The 12,023-nt window shown below is 36.8% G+C and overlaps 1 protein-coding gene and 1 long non-coding RNA gene across 6 annotated transcripts in view; one reads left to right on the forward strand and one right to left on the reverse strand.

Moving 5' to 3' along the window:
* Window positions 1–12,023, forward strand: part of MKL2 (MKL/myocardin-like 2) — a 184,178-nt gene that overhangs the window by 126,152 nt on the left and 46,003 nt on the right. For all 5 annotated transcript variants that reach the window (XR_001363247.1, XM_005871973.2, XM_005871974.2 and 2 more), the window contains 4 exons: window positions 1,117–1,172; window positions 2,271–2,346; window positions 7,412–7,573; window positions 9,695–9,873. Coding sequence is in view for 4 of the 5 variants with exons in the window: in XM_005871973.2 (XP_005872035.1) it covers window positions 1,117–1,172; window positions 2,271–2,346; window positions 7,412–7,573; window positions 9,695–9,873 (473 nt within the window). In the remaining variant the exon portion in view is untranslated. The remainder of the gene's footprint in view (window positions 1–1,116; window positions 1,173–2,270; window positions 2,347–7,411; window positions 7,574–9,694; window positions 9,874–12,023) is intronic.
* LOC102242069 overlaps window positions 5,606–12,023 on the reverse strand; it is an 86,511-nt gene continuing 80,093 nt past the window's right edge. The window contains exon 5 of the long non-coding RNA XR_001363248.1: window positions 5,606–6,508. This is a non-coding gene — a long non-coding RNA (uncharacterized LOC102242069). The remainder of the gene's footprint in view (window positions 6,509–12,023) is intronic.

The following is a 12,023-nucleotide window of genomic DNA, read 5'->3' on the forward strand; positions in this document are numbered from 1 at the left end:
CTGCTTACCCTCACTTTGGGATTCTGGAATATTTAATGTACTAGCACTTAACATATTAAAGAATCACTAGGTCTTTAGAGTGATTTGCATTGTGGTGTGGTAGAAAGAGCATGAACCTTTCAAATTCAAAATTCTAGATTTAAATCCCACTTTGATCACCATCTAGCTATATGACTTCAAGAATTCATTTTACTTCTTGGAGCCTTTCGTCTGTACTGGGGCTAATGCCTACCTTGCAAGGTTGTTGTAATGATCAACAGTAATATAATTGTGATTGACCACAGAGCACTGGGCTAAGCCTGTTGTGGGTTCTCAGTAAATGATAGATCTGTACAACATGAAGTACAGTGGATCTCATGTTCAAGGTCAGATCACTCAAGGTTAAATGTTCTAAGGACATTTGGGCTTTTTCCAGTAGCTTATATGGCCAATAAAGTCCTGTCAAGGAATCATCAGAGTTCCCTTGGTGATGGTAATTTGCCCCAGCGATTGGTTGGAACTAGTCTAACCTGATATTTGCATTGTCATTATGTATACAACTTCATTTTAAAAGTTTGCTTGTTTTATTTGTGAAATATATATAGTTTTTTAAATTTTTATAAGAGTTTATTTGAGCTAAACTGATGATGTATGCCAGAGAACAAGATCTCAAATGCTCCTATGAAATATATAGTGTGGGGTTTTTTTTGTTATTGTTTTGTGTGTGTGTGTGTGTGTGTGTGTGTGTGTTTTCTTTTATTGATTTCAGAGAGGAAGGGAGAGAGAGAGAGAGAGAAACATCAATGATGAGAGAGAATCACTGATCGGCTGCCTCCTGCACACCCCCTACTGGGGATCAAGCCCGCAATCCGGAAATGTGCCCTTGACCGGAATCGAACCTGGGACCTTTCAGTCCATAGGCTGATGCTCTATCCACTGCTAGGGCTGAAATATATAGTTTTAATTATGAAACACTTAAGGTTCCAAATTTTGCAGATCTCCTAAAGGAACTAGTAAATAAATGGAACTGTAGATGTGAACTACTAAGGTTAAGAAGAAACATCAAGAAGTACTGTAACGTTTGAAGTATTAACTCCTCTATTTATACTACGGAACCAATTTCTTTTCCTCTCGCAGCCTTGAAGAGCCCAGCAGCATTCCATGAGCAGATAAAAAGCTTGGAACGAGCCAGAGTAAGAAATCTCACTTTAAAATGTTCTACTTCTCTGCTTCTCTCATTTCAAAACACCTGTGGACAAGTAGCAGTCTTACTCCTAAATATGTCAAAAGAGGAACTGCAGTGAATTTGCAGGATACATGGCATATAGAGTAATATATCCTGGGGTAGTTTTTATCTTAGAAATTGGTAGAAAATACATGACATTCAAATTTTGTTCTTTTAAAACTAGTGACTAGTTTCGTACATACAGGACAAATCATACTTCTCTGCTTACTTGCTTTCAGGGCATCACCACAGTTTTCAGAATAATAATGAAGTAATTCTGCCATTTGTTACCCCAGCAGATGGACACAGACCCTAGTGTTACCTGTACATGTGCCCAAGGGTAGGAGAATCTGGCCAAATCAAAGAATATGGCCACAAGCCACTCTGTGTTATTCTTTGAGTTGACTCCATCATAGTTGCATACCGAATAGATATTTATTATTTTTCTTTAAAAGTACCAATATGCACATTTTTTCTTTTTGTTTTAGGGAAAACTTCTATCATGATTTATGAAAAGCATTTTCCAAAAATTCCTTTAGAATTTTCTCAGGATGCAATAATGATCTCTTAGAGTCTTATAAAATATAAAACCCTATTGTTTGGAGTTGAGTACAGTTCTGAATAAGAAAATCTGATCAAGGATATGAACTCATCAAAGAAAATATATGAGAAATTTTAGTAAATTGTTATTTAGGTGGATTTTTTTTACTTGACCTGAAGTTTAGATTTTTTTAGATATTTAAATGTTCGAAATTTTATGTCTGTTCAAAAATCAATTTCAAAATTATGAGCCTTTGCCTTTCCCAAGTTTTAAAATAAAGGTCTATAACTTGATTACTTTATACCAGCATATACTATGTCCTTGTACAATGTTTGAAGGCTGCAATTTAAATCATATATTGGATAATAGTTTCTCAAAGCACTAATTTCTACTTTTCTGTTCCTCTCAAAATCATGACCAAAAGGGTATCAATTAATTTAAATGGAGTACCTTGAGAGAAAAATATGTAAAACCACAATAAGTCATAATCAACTTATGGCAAGATTATCTCTCTTTTTTTTTAAGACTGAAAACTTTTTGAAGCACAAGATTCGAAGTCGACCAGATCGTTCTGAACTTGTCAGGATGCACATTTTAGAAGGTAAAAATTTTATTTCTGCTTGTTTTATGTGAGAATGCCGCCATTTCTTTTTATTCCCATTTAATAACTTTTACCCCACAGGCTGACATCCTCCAAATTGGATAGCAACATGAAGACCCAAAGTTATGTTAGGTACATGGGAAAGGTTTGATTCTCCAAATAACCTACTGATGGACTGACTCTTCCCCTCCAGCTGGTACCATAGGTGTCTGTCATACTGTCCTGGAAAAACTTTTCAGTCCAGAGGATTTCTTCTTCAGAGAGGGACATGTGCCCACTCATTAAGTCATAAAGGGTACAATAGCCACAAGTCTAACCATAGATTTCCCTGTTATGTCTGCCTGGTACAATGTCCACACCTAACATTATTGCTTTGTTGCTACTTGCCCACAACTGTCCAGCTTGATTTAACCATTATCTTAAACACCCTCCACTCAGCCCACCAAATTTTCTCCATCTGGCCTCATCACTTATGAAGCTGGTAGGGATGGTTCTATTCCATCTTTCATGAGACGAATGGCTAAGGCCAGGATATTTTTCTCTCTGAAGACATAGCATTCTTTTTTTTATTATTGTTGGCACTATTACACATGTCCCCCCCCCCCCCCCCCCCACCCCACCATCACCATTGTTGTCTGTGCCCATGGGCTACGCATATGCATTTTTGTTCTTCGGCTAATCTCTTCTATTCCCCCACCCCCACACTCCTCCCCTTAGCTCTCTCAGTCTGTTCCATACCTCCATGCATCTGATCCTATTTTGTTCGTCAGTTCATTTTGGTCATTAGATTCCACATATAAGTGAGATCATATGGCATTTGTCTTTCTCTGACTGGTTTATTTCGCTTAGTTTAATAATCTCCAGGTCCATCCATGCTGTCACAAAAAAAAAGAGCTTCTTTTTTACAGCTGAGAGAGAGAGAGAGAGAGAGAGAGAGAGAGAGAGAGAGAGAAGTGAGAAATGTTAATCCCACACATGCCCCACCAGGGGTCGAACCCACCACCTTTTGGTATACAGGACAACACCCCAACCACCTGAGCCACAAGGGCTTTTATCCACTCATCTACTGATTCGCACTTTGGCTCTTTCTAGATCTTGGCTATTGTAAAGAACACTGCTATGAACATCAGGGTACATATATTCTTTCTTATTAGTGTTTCGGGGTTCTTCGAATACATTCCCAGTAGTGGGTTCACTGGGTGAAACGGCAGTTCCATTTGTAATTTTTTGAGGAAACTCCACACTGTTTTCCACAGTGGCTGAAGACAGAGCATTCTTGAAAGCTGGTATCACCACCATAAATTTCTCAAGTTACATTTTCTTTCATTGTTTTGCTTCTCTGACTAATTTATTGAGCAAGACTAGGAGCTTTACCCTGTGATAGTCTTCAGTATGTTAAAACTTGAGAAGATACAGAAAGAATCTGAAAACTTCTCAAATATTCAGACACAATTATCATGTAGAAGAAAGATTAGATTTGTTCTCTCTGGCCTGATGACAGATTTAGTATTAGAATTAGGTTGACATGAGAATTAGGTTGACGTTAAAAGTAAAAAGTATTAGGTTGTAGCTCAACATAAGGAATAATACCCTAAAGGTCAGGTATGTCCAAATACAGACTCTTCAGGAAGCCACATGGTGGCTGTGATCAGAGGTGTTTAGTCATTGGCCAGTGAGCCAGACACCAGAGGCCAACAAGTGAACCTGTCTTCATGGAGTTTACATTCTAATGGTACAGCCAGATAAACACACAAAATAAATGAATTACACAATCAGAAAAGTGCTTTATAGGGAATAAAGAGGCTGCTGTGAGAATAAGTACAGGCTGACACCACATTAAGGATGTTGTAAAGAAGCTCCAAGTATAAAGTTAGCCTCTACAACCCCAAGTAGGGTCTCTTCTAGTCCAAAGAATCTATGATTATGTGACTGTCTTCATATCTGGGGCAGGAAGTGATAGCCCCTGGCTGATAAACTCTTCAGGTTGTGTTCTCAGAAGTCCACTGGACTGAAAAAACATTTCCAGAACTCCAGTGGTAGGGCAGGAGCCGCTACCAGCTATCAGGGATAAGTGAACCTCCAAAGAAGTAATTTACTGGTAAGTGACTAGGTAATGGCTCTTTCTCTGCCTGCAGACATCTTGACCTATAAGAGGCATTTTTGGAGGAACAATGCTGCCTGTTTCAACTTACCCCCTAACTGTAACAGGCTTTATTAATATAATTAAAACCAAGGCCAATACATTTAGCTATCAAAAGAAATCATATTTGCTTTATATAAAGAAGGCTACCCAACATTTAAAAACCTACTTATGTACATGACTGAACCTTAAGTGATGTTTTTAGGACATCTGTACTCAAGTTGGGATTTTTAAAGTAAGAAAAAATGTGTCATCTATACTTTTTAAAATGCTCTAAAACCACCCCCAAGTTATTTTAACATTATCCCAATTTGATACTTGGCAGGCAAAAGTCTAAATTGTTTTCTGAAGTTTAGGAGCTAAAATCCAGCCTCAGCCTAATGGAAATGAGGTGGTAATAAGACTAGGAACAGAAACATACCGAAATGCCAGCCTCTGGGTATTTATTTTTGGAATAGTTTCTTTCCAAACATATTCCTGGTATCACGAAGATTGTGTTGATGGGAGAGAAGAGGAAGGCAGAAGACTGCTCTACCTAAATCAGCGGTTCTCAACTTGTGGGTCGTGACCCTTTTGGGGCTCGAACGACCCTTTCACAGGGGTCGCCTAAGACCATCAGAAAACACATATATAATTACATATTGTTTTTGTGATTAATCACTATGCTTTAATTATGTTCAATTTGTAACAATGAAAATACATCCTGCATATCAGATATTTACATTACGATTCATAACAGTAGCAAAATTACAGTTATGAAGTAGCAACAAAAATAATTTTATGGTTGGGGGTCACCACAACATGAGGAACTGTATTAAAGGGTTGTGGCATTAGGAAGGTTGAGAACCACTGTAATTATATATGTGTTTTCCGATGGTCTTAGGCGACCCCTGTGAAAGGGTCGTTCGACCCCCAAAGGGGTCTCGACCCCACAGGTTGGCGACCCACAGGTTGAGAACCGCTGACCTAAATCTTAACAGAAGCATTTAAATATCAATCTAAGAGTGCATGATCTAATTCTCACAACCTATCATCCTGTATGGTTAGAAGTGTTTTATCTAACAAGATAGGGGCCACAATTAGTTATATGCAAAATCATAAAAATGAGATGACTACACGTTATTTTAACTTATGGACGTGCATTTATTTGCCAGAATTCTGACTGAGGGCTAGGACCTTCACTTCGGGGAAGGCTTTAATGAATGGAGTTCACTTCATCTTTCTTGCATAAAGCACAAAACCATTGTACATTGTCTACAATTTCCATTTATGGTGGAAGAAAAACTTTAAGACACTTGAAAAGCAATCTGAGTTTTTAAATCCTAGATTTTACAATTTTTCCCCAAATCTTTTACAGTTACTAACTGCCCTAATTTGACAGTGATTTTTTAATGATTTACCTTTCTCAAATTGTTCCAAAGCATTTGTACAGGTTTCTATGAAGCATTTTATTTTTTTATTGTTCTTACATTTTTTAAAAAATCTTTATTATTGAAAGTATTAATAATCATTCTATTTTTGAACTTTGTCTTTCCTCATAACATCTAATTATATTATGTATTGACATTAGCAATCCTGACAGATATGAACTATTTTGTGGACAATCATGGTTTTGGTGAGCATATAAATCAACTGGTGGAAAGATAAGTGCAGTGACCCATGATCAACATGAGTTTGAGCTGTACAGGTCTACTTATATATGATTTTTTCAGTGAATGCTATAAATGTATTTTGCCTTCCTTAAAATTTTCTTAGTATCATTTTACTCTAGCTTACTTTATTCTAAGAATACTGTGAATAATACATATAACATATAAAATATGTGTTAATCGGCTATTTAAATTATTAGTAAGGCTGGTCAACAGTAGGCTATTAGTAGTTAAATTATATGTAGATTTCTGACTGTGGGGGGAGTCCACACACCAAACCCCTGAGGTGTTCAGGGGTCAGCTATACTCAGATGTGCCGCAGAGTAGTTTATCGGCCTCAGGCTTGCTTTGGGCTTCAACAAGGACATTTTACCTACAAAATGAAGAACATCAGTTAATCCTGAGAATACTTATGGGGACTTTCATTAAAAGACCTTCTGTATAATTTAAGAGGCAAGCAACTTTCAACTCTAAATTTTGCATTAACACCTCATCATTATGTTTAATCAATTATAAACATTATTTAGAACAATGTAATAAAATGTTAGAGTTATGAGAAACACAAGTAATTGACAGAATTATGCAAATGAACAAGTTACGATGTTTATAATAGTTTCACAAGTTCATTTATTTGTAAATAGATGAGTTGATGCTTTTATATGACCATTAATTACTATGTACAGTAATTGAATGTTCTAACAGACACAGGATTATTTATGTATGCAGAAATAAACCCAAATTCTTAATTATGATGATTGACTCTGTGACACATGGGGATCAATACAAGAATGTGATTTGAAGCTCTTCTCATTGTCTCCTGCAGAGAAGTTTATATCCTAAAATACAGATTTCTAAGATACAGTGTCTCTACTTCTAGGAACTGACTTTCCAATGAAGCCAAATCTAAAACACTGAACTTCTTGAGCCATGGACCACATCTGTCTTGTTCACCCTCTGTATCCCTGATACCTAATAAATGTGAATATGCCGCTCTTGCCATAAATGAACAATAGCAGTACCCCACTTTTTGCTTAAGTTCATGTTTATTTGAGTCAGTGGGCATCCATATTGTATAGGCAGTATAAAGCTATCCAGGACTAAAAATATAAAATATATACTGGAACAGTCTTAAAAAGTCATTTTCTTTTTCCATAAATATGTTGAGAACACATCAATATGTTTAAACCAATTTAACTTAAATTAGTTGGCCTGAAATAGCATTGTGGAATAGAGATAGTAATTCAAGTAATGGTTTAAGCTGTGTTTCTTCTTTTAGAAACATTTGCAGAGCCATCCCTGCAGGCCACTCAGATGAAGTTGAAAAGAGCTCGCCTAGCTGATGATCTGAATGAAAAGATTGCTCAGAGACCTGGTCCTATGGAGCTGGTGGAGAAAAACATCCTGCCTGTGGACTCCAGTGTTAAGGAAGCAATCATAGGCAAGACTTTAAAAACTTATTCTGGGAGAAAAACAGCTTGGCAGTTTTAGAGAAAACAAATTTACTTTTAAAGGCCAGCACCAATCATAAGTATTGTTTTCTGGTAGGTTAGAAATTAACACCTGCACTGATTCCATGATTATTATTATTACAGTTGTCCCTCAGCATCCAAGGTAGATTGGTTCCAGGACCCCCCATGGATACCAAAATCCTTGGATGCTCAAGTCCTGTATATAAATGCCATTCGCATTTAACCTACCTACCATCCTCCCATACACTTCAAATCATTTCTAGATACCTAATACCATGTTAATGCTATGTAAATAATTGTTAAACTATATTGCTTGGGAATAATGGCAAGAAAAAGTCTGTACATGTTCACTACAGAGGCAGTCATCTTAGGCCTAACTATGTAGTACATGTCAGCAACAATGTAACGTTTTGGGGAAATATTTTTGATCTGGAGTTGTTTGAATCTGAGGATGCAGAACCCACAGATACAGAGGGCTAACTGTATATTAGATACTGTTAAGAATAGCATCTCTTACCAGTAACACAGAGATTCTCCTTACATCCTAAGTTTAAGTCTTTAAGTTCTGATTTCCTTATCACATTGTCTAAGTTAGACTTATTGTACTATACTGTTTAGTTTATGTTGTTTTGTTTAAAATTTTTACAAAGTTCTTATTATTTTTGTTCTTTGTACTTCTAAGAAAGATAAAGAAAAATAGCTTGTTCTGTGTTAGTTCAGCAAGGTAAATAGAGATGAGTATATATGTATTCATTATGAATGGTAGTATTTTGTCCATCTTATCTCACTTTTATCATACTTTGTTACTAATGTTTCCACTTTTTTCTGGTATAAAATTTAGCATGAAAAATAAATTCCAGAATAATGCCACTTATTCAGCAAGCAATTTTTTTTTTTTTGGTTAATCCTCACCTGAGGATATTTTTCCATTGATTTTTAAAGAGAGTGGAAGGGATGGGGAGAGACAGAGAGAAACATCAATGTTAGAGAGACACATCAATTGGTTGCCTCCTACACGTACCAGACCAGGGCCAGGGATCGAGCCTGCAACCTAGGTACATGCCCTTGACAGGAATCAAAACCTGGCACCCTTCAGTCCATAGTTTAACACTCTATCCACTGAGCCAAACCGGCTAGGGCTCAGCAAGCAATTTTTTAAAGTTAATATTCTACTTGAAAACTATGATAGTTTCCATTACTCACGGGGACTTTCTGTTTTGCATTAGTATGAATTTCAATCTTACGCCATTCGTAGTCCATAATTCGAAGTAGTACAATCAGCTATGATTCCTTTTAATCCCAAGGAAACGGGCTCCCAAAAGCAAGGTATCAGTATAGCTGGGCCACTCCATGAAGTGGGACTTAACACGATACCCAGTCACCAGCCCCATTTTCCCCATTGCCTCTCACTGCTTTGTAGTAGTTGGATTCCATATCAGGATCCAAATAAGGTCCACATGTTGCCTTTGGCTGATACACCTCTTAAGTCTTAATCTTTTACATGGGCCTTCCTCCTTTCATTTCTTACTATTTATTTGTTGATGAATGTGGTGGTTTTATCTGTGGCATCTCCACATTCTGATTTTACTGGATGCATTTGCATCCACAGGTGTCATTAAAAACTTCCTGTCTCCTGCCGAAACCAGTTTGGCTCAGTGGATAGAGCATCGGCCTGTGGACTGAAAGGTCCCAGGTTCGATTCCGGTCAAGGGCATGTACCTGGGTTGCGGGCACATCCCCAGTAGGAGATGTGCAGGAGGCAGCTGATCGATGTTTCTAACTCTCTATCTCTCTCCCTTCCTCTCTGTAAAAAAATCAATAAAATATTAAAAAAGAAAAAAAAAACTTCCTGTCTCCTGTACTTCCTATAACTGGCAGTTGGATTCAAAGGCTTGACTAGATTCAGGTTTGATTTTCCCCCCAAGTACTTAAGGCAGGTAGTGGCGGGAAGTACATGATGTTCTTTTTTCTTTTTTTTTTTTTATAACCAGATTCCTAGGTTCTTAGAAAAAAACAGTATTCTCTTCCTTTTTCATTTTAAGTTTGGTATTCCAAGGCAAAAATCAGTTACAAATCATTTCTTTCTTTAGGCGTTGGGAAGGAAGGCTATCCCCAAACTCAGGGAGATTTCTCATTTGACGAAGACAGTAGTGATGCTTTGTCTCCAGACCAGCCCGCCAGCCAGGAGTCGCAGGGCTCGGCCGCATCCCCCAGTGAGCCAAGAGTTAGTGAGTCACCGTCTCCTGTGACTGCAAACACTCCAGCCCAGGTATCATCCTTCTTGTTTTTACCCCTAAATAGAGAAAGTACCTTGCTTTTTTGTATATCAAGTATATTTCTTGTATTTTACATATCAGTACATTCTCACCAGAAGAAAAGTCTGAAAATGTGGAGAAATATCTATTCACCTGTAATCTAACCACTGTTAACATTTTTCAGTAGATTATTGCAATTCATTTCTGTTCTATACACACATTTTTATTTTACAGTTTGTAACTCTTAAAATATTTCACATAACTTTTTTTTAGATATAATTCATATATCATAAAGTCCACCTTTTTTTACCACCTTAACCATTTTATTTTTTATTTTATTGGTTTTACAGAGGAAGGGAGAGGGAGAGAAATATAGAAACCTCAACAATGAGAGAGAATCATTGATCAATGAGAGAGAATCATTGATCGGCTGCCTCCTACACGCCCCCTATGGGGGATCGAGCCCACAACCCACGTATGTGCCCTTCACTGGAATCAAACCGGGGCCCTTCAGTCCACAGGCCAACACTCTTTCCACTGAGCCAAACCAACTAGGGCACCACCTTCACCATTTTAAAGTGTACAGTTCAGTAATGTTAAATATACTCACATTGTTGTGCAACAGATTGCCAGAATGTTTTCGTCTTGCAAAACTGAAACTATACCCAGTAAACAACTCCCAGTTCCTCCTCCCCCCAGGCCCTAGCAACCACCGTTCAGTTTCTGTCTTTATGAATTTGACTGCTTTAGATATTTCATATTAGTAGAATCATACAGTATTTATCTTTTTGTGACTGTCTTATTTCACTTAATATAACGTCCTCAAGGTTCACCCATGTTGTAGTATGTGACAGAATCTCCTTTATTTTTAAGGCTGAATAATACTCCATTGTATGGATTTACATTTTTTTAGCCATTTGTCAGTGGACACTGGGTGGTCCCACCTCTTGACTTTTGTAAATAATGGTGCTGTGTACATGGGTGTGGAAATCTTGTTTTCTAGACTTGTTTGCAATTCTTTTGGGCATATACCCAGAAGTGAAATTGCTGGATCATATGGTCATTCTATTTTTAATTTGTTAAGGAAGCTGCATATTGGTCTCCATAGTGGCTGTACCATTTCATATTCAGCAGTGCACAAGGATTCCAATTATCCACATCCTTGCTGACACTTGTTAATTTATGTTCTTGTAATAGTAGCCATGCCAGTGGTGTGAGGTGATACCTCCCTATGCTTTTGATTTGCATTTCTTTAATGATTAGTGATGTTGAGCATCTTTTCATATGCTTGTTGGCTATTTCTATATTATCTTTGGAGAAATGTCTGTTAAAGTCTTTTGCCCATTTTTTAATCAGATTATTTGTTTTTCTATTTTTGAGTTGTAGGAGTTCTTCATATATTTTGGATATTAACCTCTTATCAGATATATGATTTGCAAATATTTTCTCCCATTCCATGTGTCACTTCTTCACTCTGTTGATAGTGTCCTTTAATGCAAAGAAGTTTTTAAGTTTGATATAGTCCCTTGTCAATAAATATATATCACTTTTTATTGCTACGTAGTATTCACTTGAACTGAAATACTGCATCTCTTTTAACCAGTTTCCATTGTTGGTTATTTGGACTTATTTCCTGTTTTTCACTCATACACACAATAAGAGCCCCTGTTGTATTCTCACATATTTGCTACACCCTGGTGTGTTTTTTTAATACATACACTATTGAGCACTTATTTCATTATTTCTCTGGATAATTACCAGATATGGAAATGAACTTGAAACTTTTGTTGGGCAAAAGATAAGATAATTGCTTTCCAGGAAGGTAATACAGATTTCCAGTCACTATGTGTTTACCACAAGTAGGTAATACCATTACCATAAGTCTTGCACACCATTTGGATATTTGACTGTTTTAATTGACTCCTTGATTTTTGTTAGATTGAATTCATTTGTTCAACAATAATTTTTTTTTAACCATCCAAAGTGAGTTTATTCAAAATTGCAAGAGTAATGAGAGCATTCAATTAATAAGATATGCTTTTTGAATTTTACTTGTGCTTTACATTGTTACTAGAAGGGAAAGTAAATTGCTAACCATTCTTTTTTTTTTTTAATTAAATCTTTATCATTCAGATTATTACAGTTGTTCCTCTTTTTTCCCCCC

The sequence above is a fragment of the Myotis brandtii genome, unplaced genomic scaffold, assembly GCF_000412655.1.
Source record: "Myotis brandtii unplaced genomic scaffold, ASM41265v1 scaffold363, whole genome shotgun sequence".
NCBI lineage: Eukaryota > Metazoa > Chordata > Mammalia > Chiroptera > Vespertilionidae > Myotis > Myotis brandtii.